This window comes from Musa acuminata, chromosome BXJ1-6 (genome assembly GCF_036884655.1).
Source record: "Musa acuminata AAA Group cultivar baxijiao chromosome BXJ1-6, Cavendish_Baxijiao_AAA, whole genome shotgun sequence".
NCBI classification, from domain to species: domain Eukaryota; kingdom Viridiplantae; phylum Streptophyta; class Magnoliopsida; order Zingiberales; family Musaceae; genus Musa; species Musa acuminata.
The window spans coordinates 38,569,368-38,590,620 of record NC_088332.1 but is presented as its reverse complement, the minus strand read 5'-3'; the positions used below and the strand labels follow the sequence as shown (position 1 = coordinate 38,590,620).

At 43.2% G+C, this 21,253-nt stretch overlaps 4 protein-coding genes across 4 annotated transcripts; 1 reads left to right on the top strand and 3 right to left on the bottom strand.

Moving 5' to 3' along the window:
- Positions 1-225: 225 nt before the first annotated feature.
- Positions 226-1,786, bottom strand: LOC103989127 (GATA transcription factor 12-like). Its single transcript, XM_065188519.1, has 2 exons — positions 1,229-1,786; positions 226-1,000 (listed from the first exon to the last, which is right to left on the bottom strand). Exons 1-2 carry the CDS (start codon positions 1,535-1,537, stop codon positions 317-319), a joined length of 993 nt encoding a protein of 330 aa, XP_065044591.1. The 5' UTR covers positions 1,538-1,786; the 3' UTR covers positions 226-316.
- Positions 1,787-2,713: 927 nt separating this feature from the next.
- On the bottom strand, positions 2,714-7,808 carry LOC103989126 (protein unc-13 homolog). Its single transcript, XM_009407891.3, has 5 exons — positions 7,236-7,808; positions 5,522-6,388; positions 4,710-5,162; positions 4,073-4,262; positions 2,714-3,995 (listed from the first exon to the last, which is right to left on the bottom strand). The coding sequence occupies exons 1-5, from the start codon at positions 7,701-7,703 to the stop codon at positions 3,073-3,075; spliced, it is 2,901 nt and encodes a 966-aa protein (XP_009406166.2). The 5' UTR covers positions 7,704-7,808; the 3' UTR covers positions 2,714-3,072.
- A 750-nt stretch (positions 7,809-8,558) lies between these two features.
- LOC103989799 (carotenoid cleavage dioxygenase 8 homolog B, chloroplastic-like) lies at positions 8,559-11,210 on the bottom strand. The gene is made up of 6 exons (XM_065189883.1): positions 10,917-11,210; positions 9,673-10,428; positions 9,393-9,586; positions 9,126-9,315; positions 8,930-9,032; positions 8,559-8,836 (listed from the first exon to the last, which is right to left on the bottom strand). The coding sequence occupies exons 1-6, from the start codon at positions 11,208-11,210 to the stop codon at positions 8,691-8,693; spliced, it is 1,683 nt and encodes a 560-aa protein (XP_065045955.1). The 3' UTR covers positions 8,559-8,690.
- A 4,000-nt stretch (positions 11,211-15,210) lies between these two features.
- On the top strand, positions 15,211-20,340 carry LOC103989125 (periodic tryptophan protein 2). The gene is made up of 8 exons (XM_009407890.3): positions 15,211-16,647; positions 17,071-17,322; positions 17,405-17,497; positions 17,826-18,197; positions 18,574-18,918; positions 19,004-19,231; positions 19,306-19,508; positions 19,726-20,340. The coding sequence occupies exons 1-7, from the start codon at positions 15,427-15,429 to the stop codon at positions 19,477-19,479; spliced, it is 2,685 nt and encodes an 894-aa protein (XP_009406165.2). The 5' UTR covers positions 15,211-15,426; the 3' UTR covers positions 19,480-19,508; positions 19,726-20,340.
- Positions 20,341-21,253: the final 913 nt, after the last annotated feature.

Sequence of the window (21,253 nt, the reverse complement as noted above, 5' to 3'; positions counted from 1 at the left end):
GCGTAATTATGGGCTTCTCCCGTCCATCCCCTCGCATGTGACTCATCTGAGAATTAACTCCTCGGCCTTGACCGCTGCATGATTGTGAACGATGAACACGCCCAAGGAAACGACAATTCAAATTATTTTCATTTTTTAAAGAATTTTTCCTGTTTAAAAATTTATTTTTTTGGTTTTTTGTTTGGGGGAGAGTTGGAGAGAAATGGCAGTCGGAAGAGCGGCATAAATGGGAAAAGGAGCGGTGAGTCGTCCAAACAAACTCTACAAAAGCTTATCTTGATCAAATTAACCCTAATAATTCATTTCTCTGACATCGTCACGTGAGCGGTCGGAAGTCGGGGCCCACGTGGCGGTACAAGTAGCCGTCGCCACCGGCTGCGGCGGCACCTCCGTCGTGAAGGAGTAGCTGCTGCTGCGGCTGCGCCTGCTCCTTGTGGTGTTGTAGTTCGAGCACCTTCCGGTGGGAGTTGGAGTGCTTGGAGGGCACGAACGTGGGGCTGGCCGCTGGGCGGTACTCCGGCACCAAGCGGCCCGATTTATAGCGGACGCCGCAGGCGTTGCACAGCGTCTTGGGCCCCATCGGTCCCGCCCGCCACTGCGGCGTCTTCTCCGCCTGGCAGTGGAGGCACCTCCGCCCCTCCCGGGGCGACCCAGCCACGGCGGCCGAGGCCTGCTTCTTTGCCTTGTTTCCCGGGACGGCGCTCGGGGGCTTGATGAGCTCCAACTCGGGCGACGAGGCGGTGGCCATCGAAGGCGAGAACACGAGCGCTCTGGAGGACCAGCTGCAGGGAGCGGGTCGGGAGCGCTTGCTCCTGGCCTTGGCGAGGACAGGGGCCTCCGGGCGCAAGCGCGGAGGCTGGGCAGGAGCTGCGGCGGCGTAGGAGGACAAGGAGGTGGTAGGATTGGCGCCGGAGACGAGCTGAGGTCTGTGAACGTCTTCGCCGGAGAAGGACTCTTCCACGAAGTTGGAGAGCCATTCGAGCTCCGCCAGCTCCTCGTGCTGCAACCAATAACAGCAGTAGAAACAAGAGATTGCAGTTCAAAAGCTTACCCTTCTCTTGCAATTTAATTGAAACAATTGACGAGTCGGTTAAAATGCAATCACGGAATCCAAAAAATATCGATTGAGATTTTGAGCGAAGAGGAGAAGCACAAGAGTCACAAGTCTCCGCACTGAGCCAAAGGCTCCCTTCTCGAACCAACGGGGAGAACGGAGCGGCAGAGTTACCGGGCCGCATAAATCGCCGGAAAGGCAAGCGTCGTCGAAGCTCCGGAACGCTGGCTCACAGCCGAAATGCGGCTCGCGGCGGGAGGAAGAGGAGTTGCTGCAGCACTCGACGGCGGTGACGGTGGAAGAGTCGTCGGCGGAGTTGGCGGCCGCGGCATCGAACCCCCAGTCGTCGCCCTCCTCACCCCCGTTGGAGAAGTCGAGCAGGTCCTCCACGACGAAGTGGTCCCCGCCGGCAGCCTTCTCCGGCGCGCAATGCGGGGTTCCGCGCCCGCCCTGCAGGTACTCCGGTGCCTCCATCGACGTCATCCGGAGCAGGATATCAGCTGGGCTTCTGAATGCTTCGTTCGGGAGGGGGGAAAACTGGAGAGAAGAAAGGGAAGCTGAGCGAGTTAGGGTATATAAACGAAGAGCAAAAGAAGAGAGAGATCGACCTCATCCTTCACGTATGGACGATGCTACGTACTGTCACCAATTGGATGGCCTTAATTTAACTGTTAAGCAAGAATTAGAGAGTTAAAGGACGGGCCCACCCACGTCGAGGAACGACGGATGCGGCACGAATGCCTCAGATCGACGGCTGAGATGGAAAGCATCGGATGGTCGTGATGGAGTGATCATTTTCTTTTTCTTTTCTTTTTTTTGCTTGGATTAAAAGAAAAGACTGCGAAAGGAGGGAGTGGGGTAGTCGTTGCGTGGGGTGGTGGGCTTTTCTTTTCTTTTCTTTTCTTTTTCTTTTTTTTTCTGATTTTATTTGACCCATCCACCTTTGTTGATTGCTTTTGCTACTGGGCCACGTGACTAGCAGGCATGTTGTGGGCCTGGGACACGTGATTGAACCGGACCGGGTGTCAGCAGCCATGTGGATGACACCCGGTCAGTCCATAAAAAATATCTACGAGCAGGACACCGGACACCGCCATCTTGCGCGAATGACGGAAAAACCCCGACAAGCTTGTCTCCATCGGAAGCCTGTGCAAGTCAAGTCGATTTTGAGGGCTAAATCCGTCATTCTCGATTTAATATCATGATGTTAGAACCCACGAGCATCCTGTAATATCACTGGAATCATGAATAACTGCGACCTTCCGATTGGTCAATGAAGTCAAAGATTCGGGTCATTGTTATGTGCATCCACTAGGCTTCAATCCGGTATTGGAAGACAGAGAGAGGAGCTTATGCTGAGAGAAACGTAAGGAATGGGGCACGGAACTAAGGGTAGCTTATTAACCAACCCATTGGGGGTAATGGAAACTCTTCCGACTCAGTTATATAGCATGAACGGGGAGATTTCTCATAGTTTATAATCATTATTAGCTGTCATAAATGGAGAGGGGATCAGAATACAGCAACAAACGAGAGATCTCATTTCAGAGGGTAAAAGCCATAATCTTTTAGGAAAAGGTAAACTGTGATATTGAAGATTTTGGTACATGGTTTACCCTATCTTCAAAACAACGACAGTGAGAATTAGGTCATACTGCATAAAAAAAAAGGAGCTTATTCATACTAGCTTTACTTTAACATATCCGAGCATACATTACCTAGGCGAGAAAACAAGCTAAGAGATAGAACAAATGCAGAACAGAATAAACTACTGTCAAACAAAAGAATACAGCTAAACGTGGTATACACATACATCCAAAGATCCCAATAAACTAAAAGAGATTCCATCAATTAGCTACATGAATCATACTGAGACAAAGCCTAATTGGATTAAAAAGGCATGTTGGTATTATCAGTTTGAGACTACTAGAAACTCTAGAACTGAAATTTCGGAAGGAACAAACGGATACCTGCCAGAGAACCAGTAATTTATCCATCGGATGCAGTACTTTGGGAGGCTACAGCTTCTTAGGGAGGTTGTAAGTTTTCTTTAGAAACCTAGTGGCAGCCTCATCATGTCGGTGGCACAACACCCGTAAAACTGTATTGGCCTCGGTGGGGTTCCAATTCCCCGATGTCGGAGGCAATGGGTACCTGGATTTGGATGCAGCACCATACGTTTCTGTGATCAAACGTTTAAACCGCTCAATGAGGTTCTCAGTATCAGTGTGAAATAGCGGTAGCACGTTTTTTACTTGTGATGCAGCCTTTTCAACCAGTTCTTGGGGCAACCCATCCCCGTCTGCCAGGTACATGTCCTTGAGTGACCTAAAATCCACCTCTATTATCTCTGAATCTTGGCGAGAGAATGCACGAGATGGTCCACCGGCAAGAAGAACTAGCAAAAACCCGTCAAAAGAAGCTTTCATCATTGCAGTTACAACACGATTCCTCACCCTGCTGTGCACAGTATTTGATATCGTCTCAAGAATATGGGCGGCTTCCTTTATAAAAGGATCGATTCTAGAAGAAGCAGTGCCACCAACGTATAAGGCATCCCATAGAACATGACTCATGTCATGAAAGATCACCTTGTATGCTGTTGTCTCGCATAGTTGCAAAATTCCTTCATGACAAGCAGCTACAGTCATTTCAAAGCTGATCTGCAACCCATTTGCTATATCTGCCTGAGCTGATTCCAAATTCCTCAAACAAGTTTTTATTTTCTTCTCCAGGTTCTCCAACTCTGTCCATATATAGTGAAGTGAATTCATGCGTACGCATAGCTGTGGAAGACCAAAAGAAATATCTCCATTTGTCGATCGAACTTGAGATCCCCTTTTTGGTAAATTCTGCAACTTCTCTTTTTTCTTCCATAGTTTTGACCCAATATCACACCTTGTTAATGCTGGAAATGGAGGAACAAAACTACCTCGTGTTCCTAAACAGAAAGTAGCAGGCAATAAATTAATATCCGCCTAATGAAGCAACCAGTTGGCAGTCCAACTTGATACTTACCACATCCAGACTTCACCTTCAATGCGTAACGTTGCAGACTTTTATCAAGTTCTATCAATAAGTCAGGAAGCAACATTGCATGCATCTGTATAGGCAGCTGAAAGAATGCATCTAAGGTCTCATTAATTATCTGTAGAGCTTCAGTTGCAGAAGGAGCACAATTTTCCATGTTTGCCCTTGGGTTCCAATTCTGCAGACATTCCAGAGAACAGAATGGATCAGTCAATACAAGATAAAAGCCCCATTGAAAATAACTGCAGCATGCTTATAGGAATAATGTGCTGTCAGTAAAATGATTTGTGGACACCATAACAAGGCATAAAGCACATCACCTTATTATTAGTGAATTAAATGAATGTTTTTACATCTTATTATTAGTGAATTAAATAATTTTTTACAACTTTTCTTTTCGCAAAAAGAATAGTCACTGAACACACAAGTAAAAGGTTATGATGGTCTAAAAACACAATCAAACAGATAAATGAGTAATTACTGACTTAAATATTTAGTCAAATAAAGAAAAAGTAACACCATGGCAAATTTTAGTAAACCATATATCAGATTACATATATCGCACTGATCCTTTATGTATGTAAAATGAAGAACATTTACATGCAGATGCAGTACAAGAACTAACCTCTTGCTGCAAGTTCTGATCAACCCACTCCTTTAGTCTCTCTTCTCTTGTCTTAATCCAAACCTTTACAAGATTGGCAATTGCAATATCAGCCTCATAAGGCGGCATTTCTCGAATTAGTGACTTACCCCCATCCTCGCTATCAACAGAATCTTCGACAGCAATATGCACGAGAGCTTTCTCTAATTTGTCTGCAGCTTTAAGCACTTCAACTGTATCTGGTGTTACTTCTGTGGCGCTTGATATGAACTGCCTCAGTTCACTTCCATAACAAGAATGAAGGGTAGCAACAGCAACACCTGCAGCAAGGGGATGCCACTTCTTTAATATTGGACTGAACAACTCTTTTTCTTTTCTTGCTAGTTCATCGATGTCCTTTGCCAGGATGGAAAGAACAGGAGTAGGAGTATTATGGTTCTTTGATGATCTCCTGCTGTCTGCTTGTTCCATTCTCTGTGTCAAGTCAGTTATTGGCTCAGAAATAACAAAGTAGATAACTAATATTAGAAGATATAATCAAATCCTACGACCTTTCCATTAGAACAACTAAATTGGAATCCATAATTCCTACAAAGTTTTAACAAAATGAATTTTTCACTTGTACATGTTGGTGAACTATTTGTGAAATATTCAGCCAAGTTTTGCCGTTGGAATGAATTAGAGCAAAAAACAATCTATATAGTAACACAAATAATTAATATATGTAAAGTGTAGTTCAAGTAGTAAAAATTATGACGCCCTGTGGAAAAGGTAAAGTGAAAAGGACCAGGTATGTCAATAGGAACTCAAACTGACAATTATGAAGGACTTACCTGAGCAAAAGCAGTACGGAGTGAAGACCGAATATATGTATCAACCCTGCTGCGAGCTACATCAGATTCTTCTCTCCTCTTACGACGATATTCATTAGAAATGTCTTCCACTAGTATCTTGGCAGCTGATACTCCTAGGGATATGATACCTTGAAAAAATTCAATATTACTAGCAATGAAGGTGTCATGGTAAGCGAGAAGTCTTTTCTCTGTCCACCCCAATATTGAGCTCAAAGTTGAACTCAATATCTTTGAATAATCTGGATCTTTTGTTGCTTTGGCATCCTTTGCAACTTCAGCGATCTGGTTGTCAGCTGCAAACAGCAAATCAATGTCTGCTTCACCAGTAGTAACAAAGCAGTGAAACAAAACCCAAGCAAAGCAAAGATTGTGAAGTATCTGGTTTATGCCAAGGATAACCCAAGTCTTCTTTATCAACTCTAGAACCTCATCAATTTCATCAATTATTGATCCATCCTCACTGTCATCAAAACAAGCTTCCAATAACATTTGGTACAGGTGGAGATTTAGTGGAAAGCCATCAGCCCAGTGGCAAAAATCTGAAGATCCGTCAGGAGATCTACAAGCAATGGACATCACGGCACTACGAAGCACTTGCATCGACTCCGAATTTCTTCCTGTTTCAATTGGCTTCCCTGAAGCTCCACGTATAATCTGTCTAAGTCGTTGCGATGCAGTATCTGATTTCTCTAATGGAAGTAGAGGATGCACGAGTAATCCAGCCTCAAGAACATTTAAGTTTCTAGTCTTCCAGGCTTCATATTCTTGCTGATCAGGAAAATCTGAAGTCTTGAATTGCTGCAGTAACTCTAAAGGCAGAACCATCGATTCCACACGCCTCCCTAGCTGTTAGTGCAGAGTGTAATTAATAAATACCAATCAAACAAATTGTCTTGAAATCCAACGATTTGAAATAATATCTTTCATGCTCCATATAAAAGGTCAATGAGAAGCAATTAAAGCATTTAAGTACATGTTAATGAACCCAAACGGAGACAATAATTAACAAGACGACAATCATGGATCCTCAACTTTACCATTGTGTATCTCCTACCATATCAACAAAAATAAGCTATAACCAATGTAATGGAAGAAACATGCATGGCTGTTACATCACTAGAATTATATGATGGCATCTTTTTTTTCTGTTTGATGGCCAGAAAGCAGTAGCTTGAAGCACTATGGGCTGCGGGAATCCGTTGAATGATAGAAAATGTATCATATCCTGCCAGAAATACTAGCCTTTACTTATTCCTTGGTACACAGCACCCTGGAAACAGAATTCATCTTTGCAGTGAAAAAGCACAAACCACTTTGTGGGGGTAGCATCAAAAAATATTAGAATGTGGTAGAAACCTACTTACAGAAAGAACCTCTTCACCATGACACAGTGTCTATAAGAGAATATGCCAATTTCGTGTATAAGAATCGTCACAAACATTTTGAACCAAACAAGTAAGGTCTAGATTAACTGGATCAGCAAGAATATAAAGAAATGCAATCATTAGCAATATATAAGAAACCTTCAGAAAAAATGCATGACCAAACTTCAACATACTGCATATGGATCTCGGGGTAAGATCTACAACACAAACTTTTCATGAATCTAGTAAAGAAGTCCGATAAGTTCCTACTACATTATCAGATGGTATAACAATTTCATGGAAGAACGACGAGAACATATGGTGGTCACCTGCCCTGCAGCAATCCGGACCAAACCCTTCCGGATCCGGGAATCCGTCTGCTCGGAGACCCTCATCTGGACCCTCATCAGTTCTCCTACGGTGGCAGGCTTCTTCGCGGACTTGGACGGGCTTCCCTTCTTGGACGACGGCCTGATCCCTAGGGTCTTCTTCATCTTGCTCGCGGCGGCGGAGGTCAGCGACCTCTGCAGCGGCGACGCCGACGACGGGGAGAGCGAGGGCGAGCGCTCGGCCTGGGGGGCGTAGGCGAGGGACTTGGCGCCGGTGGTGCGGCATGCAGCGACGAAGATCTCGTAGGCGGTCTCCCGGAGCTCACGATCGGAAAGGGCGACGCCCAACTGACCGAAAGGCGATGGCAGGTCGGCGGCGGCAGTGGGGGAGGAAATGCGGAGGGAGGAGTTGCCGTTGCTCTCCCTCTTGGAGTCGCCGAGACTTCCTCCTCCTAAAACCCGAGCCATTGCCGCGGCGAACCGGATTCTTCCACGCCCTCTCTTCTTCTGTTAGTTTCGCTTCTGTTTCTTCTCCTTTATCCGCTTCTCACACGCTTTTTCTCTGTTTTCTATGTTTTAGGGGGGGGAAAGAGAATAAATTGCCTGAGAGATTGATTGAGGCTTTATAATCTTAGTTTTTCGCTTATATTTTGATTTGTTATAAGTTGTTTTTAGTGAGAGATTCATATAATCTTACTTTTCGTTTCTATTTACTTAATTAATTTCACTGCAACGGACGGAGTAATTATTTTTTGGACGATTACCGACGGTACAGTCGACTGCTTAGCGCACAAGAGACTGTAAACATTTAACGGACCCATTTATCCCACTCGTATGTTGTGATTGTGGCAGTCGGCGGGACCCACAATGATAAACCGTAATCGGCGGCTGGTGCGTTAAGGGTACCGGTTGATCAGTGTATGGGGGAATTTTCGTAAATGCCGATTAGGCGGCGTCGGTGATCGACGGTGGTTGCGGCCAACCCATTTCCCCTGTCATCAAGACCAGCATCTGCATCATGCGCTCGAATCATAAAGCATCATGATGAAGCTATCGCTATTGCTGTCGAGCGAGCATTCTCGTGCGTGTTTCCGTGGCATGTGCCGTACGAGACATGGGAAAGTGGGATCATTAGGTCCGTGACAGTCTTTGACAACAGCCGTAGATGTTCTGGTGGTCACTACCAGCAATTCATTCGAAGGAATCCCATTCCGGTTTGGATAAGTTTGCTTTGATTGTATTAGATAATGTAGTGCATACATAAGACAGAATTATATACACATATGGCAGCATTTCTTGCAGTATAAGTGAAAAAGAGCTACTTGAACGATAATTCACACGCTTGCTTGACTTAATTATATCTGTAGAGACCTACGCGTATGGAAGAAATGCGAGGGAGGGTCCGAAGCGTGGGATTTACATGTCGCTGCCCACCATTACTGCGCCACAGGCGGATTACATCTTCGGAACCCAGCATCCGTGCAAGCCATAGGGGAGTCCGTAGGGGAACTTGGCTCGTGCGATCTCCTCGAAGGTGGCTCCGTCCAACATCAGTGCGTACCCTTCTCCATTTTTGTCACTCACTATGGAGATCACGACACCTGAAAGGACAGTGATGGAGGTTGATGTTGGATTGTCAACGACCGAGAGCAGCAGTCAGAATAGTTGGACCAAGGAGCTTATGATTAGCTTACCATCATCCTCTTCGGTGGCCCCTGGCCGTGCCACGAAGAATGGCTCGGAAGGCACCGCACCGTCCTCGTGCCAGTTCTTTGCCTTCTTCTCCACCAAGTCGATCTGCAATTGGATTCAGGAAAGCAACTGCAGTCAGCCACAACAAACATAGCATAGCTTCCTTCTTGCTACGTTGAACAGGAAAGGGATCTAAACCTTGGCGAGGGTGTTGGGGAAGTTGCAGGGGCGTCTGGCTCCACAGGCGTAGGCGTATCTGTACTTCTTCCCCAGATAGGCCGGGTTGATGCTGCACATGTCCATTCCCCTCCCGTGCTCCTCTGGGTCCAGTGCTGCAAGCAACTCTCCTCTTGTGCTCCCATCCAAGGGGATCCTAAACCTTCCCACCCTGATCGAACCAAACAACATGAACGATTTCTTCCTTTTCAATGTTTCTCGGAGTAGAATGTATGTAACTTAGTATACCTAGCATCAGGTAGTACATCCAGACCAGTAAATGATCTCAGATTTTGGAGGCGAAGTATGTCCAGGATGCTGGTGTCGGCGTTGTGCTCACAGCAATCGGCTATGATTCCGGTGACTCTTCCGTTTTCGTCTACCTCCTCGTATGCATTGATGAAATGGAAGGTCAGAAACGGAGGGACTTCAACGCTGGCCACCTGACACGGCATCTTTTAACTAAGAGGACGAGATATTGATGGGAAGCATTTAAGAAATGGATCGTGGTAGGAGAAGAGGAGATTACGATCTTTCCGGTGGCCTTGGACATGACGTGCATGTAACTGCCGGACTCGGGGTGCCACTCGAACTTGTACAGCGGCGTGGGCTCAGCCCTCAGCAGGTTGTGCACGCAGTACCTCAGCGGCATCTCCGGCACCACCACGTAGCGGTCCGTGACAGCGAAGGAGTGCACCCACCCGGGAGCCGGCCCGCCCCGGCAATTCACCCTCCCCACCACCTTCCGCTCGTTGCTGCCGGGCTCCATCCTCGCCACCAGGTAACCCGGCCTCACCAAGTCCGGCAACAGCGTCAGGAACTCCGACTCGGTCACTATCGGATGCGCCGAATGTATTAGCCCGCCCAAGTTGTCTTCGTACACGAACCTCCCTACGGTGTCGAGCGTGTCAGGGTCGATCTGGACGGAGCCCTTGACGGTCTCGGTGAGGCACACCACGCGGCCGTCCCCGAGCCTGACCACGCCGGTGTTGGAGTTGTCGGTGAGGGACGCACCGGAGAAGAGGCTTGCGAGTTCGCCCACGTAGGCGAGGAAGCTGGTAGGTTTGGGGGCCTCGGAGAACTCGCGGTAGCAGAGCCGCCGGTTCGTCATGGCGGCTTTGTACGCCTCGGACTCGATCTGTCGGTGCGAGGCCGTGACGCCGCCGTGCTCAAAACAGACGCGGACGAGGGTGGCGTAGCCGTCGAAGAGGTGGCGGAAGTTGTAGTCGTCGATGTGCCATATGCCCGGGCCGTTCCTCAGGTACGTGCCCTTCTGCAGATCGTACTACAGAGATTAATACCGAGCCTTGATTACAATATTAGCTGTATTGGCGGACAGACGATGTGGAATGTGCATGCCACATTTGCCGACTTTAGTCACGACTTAGCCTTCTGACAGATGATGTGGCACCCAAAGAGATCAAGATGGGAATGACGTGGCGATGATCCACCTCGCAGCTCGTGAAAGTAACTGCCTTCGACGTGGGGCTGCTGCTGCATGTCGTTGAAATGGTGTACACAATACGGAAACGTCGCGACAGCGATGCGTCGAAGCTGTGTGGTGACCAACACATGTATGCAATATCTGACCGTGGATTCATTTTAACTTGATGGTGGAAATTATATTTGCCCAAACTAAATACAATCTACTGTTTCATCAGATCATACTTCGTTGCATACGTTGGAGAAATTAAGCATGGTTATTGTTGAGATTGCAGGTTCCTTGAGAGAACGAGACTATCGAAAGGGAATCGTGCATGCAAGTTGACGTACCAGCCACAGTGGGATCTCTCCCTCCACGACCAGCTCCCCTTCCCACCGCTCCTGTCGGATGCTGGTCCACGCCGCCAGCTTCCGGCCGCTGCCGACGTCCTGTTTGGTCTCGACGGCGGGGTCAAAGGGGACGACCGTGGGCCGTGGTTTGGTGGCGATGCTGGTCCTGACGGAAACTGCCGCTCGCCATCTAAGCGAGCGAAGTCTCGGAGGACGAAACCCAGGAACGGAGAGTCTGTTGGAGGGGGAAGTAGTGGTTTTAGGTGAAGGGAGGAAGAATAAGGTGGAAGCCATGGGGAGTTGGGGTGCCGCACGAAGGTGATGTACGAGGGAAGTGAGTACAAGGATGTGATTTGCTGCCGAGCATGGTGCTGGGGAAGTCGGCTATATATAGATCTCTTGGCGTCATAGAAGGAATCTTCTTTGGTGAAGTCACATTAGCTAAAGGTTGATTCCACCTGTGGTTTCTCCCGGAGTGGATCTTTTGGGGTTTGGACCAATGAAGTCTCCTAGGCGCACGTCTGGCTTTCATAATTGCCCCTAAGCAACAGGAACATTAGAGAAGAACAGAAAGACGAGAAAACCAGTATTTCTCATGTGCTTGTCTGCCTGTCTCAAGAGATTATGGAGTAATTTATGGCAGAGACAGCACTGTTTTAGCATCTGCATAGTGTTTATTCTTTGATCTTTCTGAGGCTATGCTGCTGGCTGACGAGTGAACAAGAGTGCCACGATAAAAGTTTGTAGGAAAACTCGTGGGTTGGAAGAAAGAAAGAGATCTAAGTAGTAGTATAGCATGTCAGAGCTAAAGCAGTTATCGCGTTCATTGTCATCAAATTGGCCGAATGAGACTACTTAGGTAATTCGATATGTTGTGGAAAGGTAAAGCAGGTAGGGTTACGTGAGATCCCATTGACCAAACAATGGCTAAGCAAGTTGCATCGTAGATCCTAACGCCTAAGTCAAGTAGCCTATTTGACCTTGGGCGCGCATAACCGATCATTAAGCTACACGAAAGAGCACAGCACTGGAAATAATTCCCACTTTTTCATGCATCAAATTGACGGCGAATAATGGAAGGAATCAGGCATGGGTTCCTTACCGCCCAAAGTGGGGAAGGTGGGGGAGGGAAGAAGAAGGCTTCTTTGCTGCTGCTTTTTCGACCCCTTGCAATGATGCTGCTGCACACCATCCCCATTAGTTTAATTCACAGCACCAGAAACAGCCCATTAGTTGCTGCTGCCACCTTCCCGAAATGACTTCAATCTGGAGTGGACGATCCCAACACCCATCATCGGTCCACATAAATTATTCCATAGGCTTGCAAAAGCAACATGACACCACTCCAAATGCTCAGTTTGCTCATCTTCTCGTCGTCGTCGTCGTCGTTGTTGTTCTTGGTTTCATTTACCACATCATGCAGAAGAAAGAAGAAGAAGAAAATAAAATGATAGTTAACGTAATCAACAACACCCTTAGTAAGCATGCAGGAGTGTCCTGTGACTGACTTGTTCTTCCTGGCAGCCAAAAAGCAGCAGTTCCTAGTGCAGGGCATGTCTCTCGGTCAGGAAAGATCTACTTGTTGCCAGCTTTGACATGGTTTGCTGGACTCGATCGGAGACGGAAGAAGATGAAATGGGTGCAAGCAACGATGGAACTGTATCACAACAGTCACCACACTCGGTCTCTTTGTGTCGATCTGTGTTCTCACTCAACAAGGCAAGGCCTGTCCAACTCTCCACTACCCAAATAAAATATCACGCACGCACACACTGCCCTTAGGCAAGACGAAGTGGCCGAACACGAGAGTTGCGGTGAGATGGCAGACACGGCCGCCGCGCTCCCCACAGAGGAGCACCTTCCCAAAGAGGCACGCCATGGATTCGCCGAAGAAGGAAGGGGTGGTCAAGTGGTGCGGCCGAGGCGTCAGAGACCGGCCGGCGTCCACGTGTAGGGCCGGCTCCTGGCATATTTCCACCCCGACCGCGCCAATGGACCCATCGATCCTTGTCGGCCGTCCCTGTCGTGGGCTCGTGCCTAGATTGCACCTTGTTGATGTGTGACGTGTTAGATCCCAGCGTTCAACCCCGGAATCATTTAGTGAACCCCACCATGATGACGAGAAGATTCTCAAGGAGTTCTTTTTCTCTCTCTACAGAAAACAAAATCATAACCTTATTAGGAGATTGAGGTCGATCTCCATTAGACTCGGGAGACATTTTTCTCTGTAGTGGCGACGTATGATTGATGAATCGTATCTTATTTTCAAAAAGTGAAGATTTAGTATCTCCATTGCATTATTGAAAGCATTAACCGCAGGACGAACAATTCTATGATCCATGCGATGATTGGAGTGTAGCTCTTAGCAAACCTCTTTCTCTCTTTCTCACGGAATCTTGAAGCCAATGGGGAACACATGAGGTAGTGAACCGGCTCGCACAACTGTTCTTGGTTTTCATAAGAACTTGGTTCCATTTGATCCGACAGTAAATTTATTCTTCGTTTCTTCTCCATTATATATATATATATATATATATATATATATATATATATATATATATATATATATTATTTGACGATAACTCCATAAAACCTAAAGTCAACTCACAAATTATTTAACTTATTATAAACCCACAAGAGCAATAATTACTATAATCATAAATCAACCATTTATCATAAGTTTATATCAACATAAAACTTTATACTTAATATTCTAGACTTTCAAATATGAGAGATTCTTTTAACCTTTATAAAATACATCAAATATACTTTTATAACAACATCATGTTAAACCATAAAAAACTTAGGGTGAGTAACAAGCTAATCAAAAAAAATTATGTAAGAATAGGGGAGTGAGCTCTAAAACTTAACAAGTCATAATAACGAGATAACAAATCATAGTAGGAATCAATGTATAATGCATGGATACAAGAGTCATACATATTATTTCATCGAAGCATATTTAACAAGGTGGCAAAGAGTAACATGTAAAGCTACTTGATATCAAAATGCTAAGTGATTAGATAGAGTCTAGCCAAATTTATTATTTTCTCTAATACATTTATAATAATAGAGTATATCAACAAACAAATATAAAACATAAACTCAAATATCACATTTGATATTTTATTTATTTTATTTATATCGAAACGAACATATACGAATATACAAATGAATATATAGGATGAAGTGAGATCATAATATAACATGATTTATTTATTTTTCAATGATCGTTAACATTAGTCCATTGGGGCTGATTAGAGAATTACATGCTCTACACATAACTTTCTTTAAATTTTTTATAAATATTTATATTATCTCATAAATATCAAGGTACAAAAATATATTCTAAGCAATAAAGTTAGAATATATATAAAGCACATGTCAAATAAAAAAAACATATATATATATATATATACACGAATGAAGTAATATTAGATAAATATTTAGATATGATAAGAACAAGGGATACATAAGTTCAAAGCAATCATAAATGGCTCATTCGAGGGAGAAATTTTAGTTAAAATTAAGTTCAAAAAATAGAAGCAAGAATTGATAATTTTGAGAATAAATTTATTTTAGCAAAATCTATAAGGTATATTATACTAGATATTTGAATAATAAATTATACTCTAATTTGCTCAAAAAAATATTTTTTTGAAAGATATATGAGTTTACTTTCGGTTACAAATCATTTTGTATAAGAACATTTTATCTTTCTTTAGTAGAATTAAAAGAATCAACTAAAATAAATATTTGAGTAGATATTTGCATTCCAAATCATTCCAATAAGATATTGAAAGAAAAAGACAAGAATCTAGTTTCTAAAAATTTAAGTTTTCTGTAGATCGAAACTTTATACAAAATATTATAGTTATAAATAACAAATTTGTTTCTCAAATTAAGATTTAATACAAATTAGAAAGAGTAAAACTTTATAAATTACTTATAAATAAGAAGAAATCAAATATAGAAATCATTATAGGATGGGGCGAAACAATTATCTTAGGAAAAATTAATCCAAAGGATGATTTCTATTTCTTTTTTTTTCTATTTCTATTCAATTACTCGAGTCAAAAAAACTCTTCCTTTTTTTTCCTTCAATTATTATTTTTTCCTTCAAAATTAGGTTACAGTAAAGTTCTCATTTGATAAATTTTCTTACTTTTATTTCTTAATTATTTAGATTTAACGGGCATTAAAGAACCATATGATCGTCGATCCATGACGATCCAATGATGAATCACGTTCGAGTCGCACCCAATTAAAGATGTCACGGACGTTGAATTGTATCTGAGATGGAATTTAGGGCCGATTTGAACCTAAGCGGTCAGTTTCGGCCGCGGCTCCGTCGATAAACCCTAGTGGCCGTCGGCATTATTTCGGTTCAAAAGAGCTCGCCGTAGGTACCGTCGGCGTGTTGTCCCGTCGGTTGCCCGCTTCCCTCGTCTTCGTCAAACACCTCTTATCTGAGCCCGAGAATCCAAGGTTGAAGATCGGCCTGCTAGCAATGAACTTTCGCTTCCAGAACCTCCTGGGTGCGCCATACCGCGGCGGTAACGTCCTCGTAACAGACGATGCCGTCCTGCTGTCCTCCATCGGCAACCGCGTGGCTGCCACCGACCTCCTCAAGTATCAGACACAGACCCTTCCATTCGAAGCTTCATCCAACATCGCCCGGATCGTCGCTTCACCCGACGGCGCGTTCCTCCTTGCTGTCGACAATAACTCCCGCGCCCTCTTCGTCAACCTCCGCCGCCGCGCCGTCCTCCACCGCATCACCTTCAAGCGCCCCGTTACCGCCCTCCGCTTCAGCCCCGACGGCTCTTTGATCGCCGTCGGCCTCGGCAAGCTACTCCAGATCTGGCGGTCTCCCGGATTTCGCGTGGAGTTCTTCCCCTTCCAACTCGAGCGAACCTACCCGGATTGTAGCGGCACCGTGACGGCGTTGGATTGGAGCCCGGACTCGGAGTATCTCCTCGTCGGGTCGAAGGATCTTACTGTGAGGCTGTTCTCCTCTAAGGGTTCGCGGGGCCAAAATAAGCCGTTCCTGTTTCTAGGGCATAGGGATGCCATAGTCGGTGCCTTCTTTTCGGCTGAGAAGAAGAGCGGTAGGGTCTTCAGGGTGTACACCATCTCAAGGGATGGTGCCATATTTACATGGAATTTGGTGGAAAGTCATGATTTTGATGCTTCGGAGGGGCTCAATTCGGACCCTCCTTCTCCTGGTACACCTGAACAGAGATCCTCTGAAATAGATCACGTTGAAGTGCCCATCAAAATTGAGCTTCATAACAAAAAACGAAAGAACTTTGGTGGCAATGATGTTGAAAATTCTGAGATTCGTTTGCATAAAGCCAGATGGGAGCTTCAGAAGAAAGATTTTTTTATGCAGTCGCCTGCAAAATTAACAGCTTGTGATTACCACCGGGAGCTGGATATGGTGGTAGTTGGGTTCTCTAATGGTGTCTTTGGGCTGTATCAGATGCCGGATTTTGTTTGCATCCACTTGCTTTCCATATCGAGGGAGAAGATCACAACGGCAGTGTTCAACAAGCTTGGAAACTGGTTGACATTTGGTTGTGCGAAGCTTGGACAGTTGCTAGTCTGGGAGTGGCGATCAGAGAGCTATATCTTAAAGCAACAAGGACATTATTTTGATGTGAACTGCATAGCATACTCCCCCGATTCGCAGATGTTGGCAACAGGAGCTGATGATAACAAACTCAAGGTGACACAAGATACTCTCATTGAATCATAACAACAACTATCCTATTTGGTTGTTTCTGACAGTTGCAATTTTGATGTCGCTGCCATTCATTCTTTGGTTGTCTTCTATTGATTCCTCAATTCTTAATGTCTCATCTCTGAACAATGTCAACTACTGACCTTATCTTTCTGCCTTAGATGTTGCAATATCATGTGAAAACAACATGGAGTACAATTGATATTCTCTAGTGCTACTATTCAGAAACTTTAATATTTCGGACCCTATGAGATCATTAATGACTTGCAAGTATTTTCAGCGAGTTTTATTGTCAACTTGTTGACTAATAAATTTCTTTTAATTTTATTATTATTATTATTATTATTGTCGGTCCTTCCTTTTTAATTTTTAATATTGTTTTCTCTGAATATGTCGATTGCTTTGCAGGTTTGGACAGTTTCATCGGGATTTTGTTTCATAACTTTATCTGAGCACACTAATGCTGTCACTGCAGTCCATTTTATGACTAATAATCATACTCTTCTAAGTGCATCACTAGATGGGACTGTCCGTGCTTGGGATTTGTTTCGTTACCGGAATTTTAGGACTTTTACTACTCCTTCTCCTAGACAGTTTGTGTCTTTATCATCGGATCCAAGTGGTGAAGTAATTTGTGCTGGAACTCTTGATTCATTTGAGGTATATATATCTTCATGTCTAACTTTTGGTGCATGATTACAACTTGAGGTTGACAACAATATCTTCTATATATTTGTGACAGATATTTGTTTGGTCTATGAAGACTGGTCGCTTGTTGGATGTTCTTGGTGGCCATGAGGGACCAGTACACGGTTTAATGTTTTCACCTACAAATGTAAGTCACAATATATTTTACTTTAATTTGCTTTCTGTGGAACAGTACAGGGGTTTATGCAATGAGTGTGCTAATAGAATGTGTTGGATTTCTGCATGCCAAGGTCGTCCTAATATTAGCATAGACAGCATAGTTTAGTAACAAGTAGTTTGCCTGTTGATGGCTTTCTTCAGCATGAGTATTTCTCTAGTTAATGTCTTAACATGTCCATTTTTTGATTTGTTGTAGCCTTTATTTTCCTAAGAGTTATTTTGGAAACATTATGAAACATATTTATTCTATGCTATTATGATTATGGGGAGGTGGCTTAATGGTGTTTCACTTTCAGTCTGTTCTAGCCTCATCTTCATGGGACAAAACTGTTCGCTTATGGGATGTATTTGAAGGGAAAGGTGCAGTCGAAACTTTTCCTCATACTCATGATGTCCTTACGGTAGTCTATCGTCCAGATGGGAAGCAGCTGGCCTGCAGCACATTAGATGGTCATATTCACTTTTGGGATCCTATTGATGGCCTGTTAATGTACACTATCGAGGGCCGCCGAGACATTGCCGGTGGACGTCTCATGACAGATAGAAGATCAGCATCTAATTCGAGCTCAGGAAAGTATTTTACAACATTGTGCTATTCTGCAGATGGAAGCTATATTTTTGCCGGTGGGAATAGCAAGTACATATGCATGTATGACATTGCAGACCAGGTTAGTAATCTCAATGTTTGATAGTCTTGCATATTTGTTGGTTCTTTGTTACAATTTTGTTAGGATTCCACTAACATTTTTTGAAAATTTTCTGTTTGGTAGTGTACCATTTTTTTTTTCTTTCTGTTGTGCTACTTGGTATATTGAATTGAGAAAATCAGGACATAGTCCTTCACTTGTAATAGTAAATGTTGGTCAAACCTTTGGCTTCATACCTTTGAAGTATTATAAGTACTATATACTATGACTTGTATTGGCAATGAACCTGTCATCCATTTGCCATTTGCATATGGTTTTCTCCTTTATGCGCTAATGGTGCTTTGCAGTTACTTAATTTTGGTCAGTTGTTAAGCATATTGTTCATTGTACTTGTCAGGTACTGCTTCGTCGATTTCAAATTACTCGAAATCTGTCCTTGGATGGAGTTCTTGATTTTTTGAACTCGAAAAAGATGACGGATGCTGGGCCGGTGGATTTAATTGATGACGAGGATACTGATGTTGAAGAAGGGATTGATCAACAAACACGGAAAATTCTGGGGCATGATTTACCTGGATCCATGCCAAACCGTGGACGGCCTATTGTTCGTACAAAGTGTTTAAAAATTGCACCAACTGGGAGATCATGGGCTGCGGCAACTACAGAGGGAGTCCTCATGTACTCAATTGATGAATCCTTTGTTTTTGATCCAACTGATCTTGATGTGGATGTAACTCCTGAGGTACTGCTACATATAAGTTTCTTGTTAATTTTCAACAAAATTCACCTAAATATCAACTATTGGAAACCAACCTTCTATTTTGTAGGCTGTTGATGAAGCTCTTGAAAAGTATCAGCCGCAAAGGGCATTGTTACTCAGCCTTCGCCTGAATGAAGATTCTCTGATTAAAAAATGCATTTTCTCTGTGAAGCCATTAGATATCCCAGCTGTTTCTTCATCCATGCCCATCAAGTACCTGCAGCGTCTGATTGAAGCATTTGCTGATCTTTTAGAAAGTTGTCCGCATATTGAATTTCTTCTACACTGGTGCCAGGTCTGATAACCAACTGTTAGCTATACGATCACCAACCCTAATTTAGATGGCAACTAACGACACTTCTGTTTCAGGAACTCTGTAAGGCTCATGGTCATGCCATTCAGCAGAATTCCCGAAGCCTGCTTCCGGCATTAAGGTCCCTGCAGAAGGCAATTTCGAAGCTGCATCAGGATCTGACGGATACATGTTCATCCAATGAATATTTACTTAGATACTTATGCTCAACAAGCACCAAGATGCAATAGATTGGCTGTTCGTGCTCACCGATGCTTAGGTACTCCTGTCTAATGATATAATTGTGGCACACATGCATTTAATTTTTTTGATATCGAGTTTTAGAGAATAAAATCATTATTCCTTTTTATGTAGTCATTGAAAGACACTATTTTTGTGTTGGTCTAGAGGTTGCCTTCTTTACTGTTTTATTTCATAACAAGTGCTTAAATCCTTGGATTCTGAACTTGCCTAAATAGTTATTTTCTTGTGAGCAGCAAAGCTGTTCAGCATCAAAATCTTCTACATCAAAATCTTCATAATATCATAGTAAAGTGACATGGAGGCAAAATGTCAAACCCATGGACCATACTTCTTCGCAACTCTGAGCAGAGGTCCGATACATTTTGAAAGGTGGATATTTGTACTTCCTCCTCAACCGTGATTATTACTTATTGCCTGAAGTGGCATAGCTTTTGTGCTTTTGAGGCCTGAGACTGTTTGGTGTACTTAAAATTGAGACCCTCGACTAGGTGGAAGCTGGTAGTTTCAACTGAGTTGGGAAGTTAGATCATAGCTGGCTTTTGCTTTGTGCTGCTTATCGTGTTGGCGCAGAAGGTCTAGGTGACCTCTTTCTACATAAGGATTCTCCTGAAGAAAACCACATTGCCATGAAAGCATGACAGGATTGATCAGAAAGATGTCTGCATTTTGAATTTGTAAAACAGATAAATCAATTCTGTTTATCAGACAAATGCTTCCACTTGTTTAATTGTTATGGAAGGGGTGGATGCATCTATGTTGGAACTGGTGTTTGAGACATATTTTTGTAGTTTGAAGCGGACATCAGTTATCTGGGTATTGATTTAGTCATCCTTTATTATGTTGAACTACATCATGGCCAGTTAGCAGTTTTATGTGCTTGATTTGCACCCCTGCTCCCACTAGTTGTTTTGTGATCAGGATGATTATTTCTTTCTTTGTTCTACATTATTCTTGATTTCATAAATCAAGTTGGTAGAATGTCTCAAAAAAGTTGTTTCTGAGATTGGCAATGATGTGGAGTTCTTGTGTCAGTACTCTTACCTTCTAATCAGAATCGGACACTTGGTGGGCTCTTTTGGATTTTTAATCCTCTCCTTGTAATTGAAACTTTTCTTATCTTAGTTATTCTATAACCTTTTTTTGTTTTCCACCGCTAAGAAGATGGTGTTTCAGCCATTGTTGTTTGCGAGCTAATTACATATTACTTCGTATAATTAGTTATTTATAATATTTTAATATATTTATAAAAATAAAATATTTAATTTTATTATTTTTAATTTTTAATCTTATAAAATTATCTTTTTTTAACCCTTAAGAAGAATCGTTTATAAATATAAAGAACTGAATGTAATTTTTGAAAATATAAAAAAATTAAGATATTGAAGATAGTAAATTACAGATGATAATCTATAATTAATTTATTCTTCTTAATGATTGTAAGCAACATTGACCTAACGTCAGCCTTTCTAATATGAATAAACTACTCCTTTCTTGTTTCCTAAAGAGGGAGTGAGTAGTGACTATTGCATGTAGTTAGCAATATATATTAAGAAAATATTCTGCACCTTGTCTATGTGTGACATAATCTATCTCGGTTGTCTACTTTATCATCTGAACATATCGGCACCTACTGCTAAGCTTCTTTGATGCTTTCATCATTCAAACACTGCGGCCATGCAAATTTTTTGGACCAAGACTTCATACGTTCATAGAGTTCATAATGTTCTTTCAGCATCTCATTATGATGCACACATCAATCCT

What these genes read in the sequence shown, in the direction of transcription:
- LOC103989125 (XM_009407890.3), top strand. Translation starts at nt 15,427, where the DNA reads ATGAACTTTCGCTTCCAGAACCTCCTGGGTGCGCCATACCGCGGCGGT. An exon ending in CTGATGATAACAAACTCAAG is followed by an intron (nt 16,648 to 17,070) that starts GTGACACAAGAT and finishes ATTGCTTTGCAG; the next exon opens with GTTTGGACAGTTTCATCGGG. An exon ending in GAACTCTTGATTCATTTGAG is followed by an intron (nt 17,323 to 17,404) that starts GTATATATATCT and finishes TATTTGTGACAG; the next exon opens with ATATTTGTTTGGTCTATGAA.
- LOC103989126 (XM_009407891.3), bottom strand. Translation starts at nt 7,703, where the DNA reads ATGGCTCGGGTTTTAGGAGGAGGAAGTCTCGGCGACTCCAAGAGGGAG. An exon ending in TCCGGATTGCTGCAGGGCAG is followed by an intron (nt 6,389 to 7,235) that starts GTGACCACCATA and finishes CTGCACTAACAG; the next exon opens with CTAGGGAGGCGTGTGGAATC. An exon ending in TCCGTACTGCTTTTGCTCAG is followed by an intron (nt 5,163 to 5,521) that starts GTAAGTCCTTCA and finishes GACTTGACACAG; the next exon opens with AGAATGGAACAAGCAGACAG.
- LOC103989127 (XM_065188519.1), bottom strand. Translation starts at nt 1,537, where the DNA reads ATGACGTCGATGGAGGCACCGGAGTACCTGCAGGGCGGGCGCGGAACC. An exon ending in CCGGCGATTTATGCGGCCCG is followed by an intron (nt 1,001 to 1,228) that starts GTAACTCTGCCG and finishes TATTGGTTGCAG; the next exon opens with CACGAGGAGCTGGCGGAGCT.
- LOC103989799 (XM_065189883.1), bottom strand. Translation starts at nt 11,210, where the DNA reads ATGGCTTCCACCTTATTCTTCCTCCCTTCACCTAAAACCACTACTTCC. An exon ending in GAGAGATCCCACTGTGGCTG is followed by an intron (nt 10,429 to 10,916) that starts GTACGTCAACTT and finishes TAATCTCTGTAG; the next exon opens with TACGATCTGCAGAAGGGCAC. An exon ending in GGCCACCGAAGAGGATGATG is followed by an intron (nt 8,837 to 8,929) that starts GTAAGCTAATCA and finishes CTGTCCTTTCAG; the next exon opens with GTGTCGTGATCTCCATAGTG.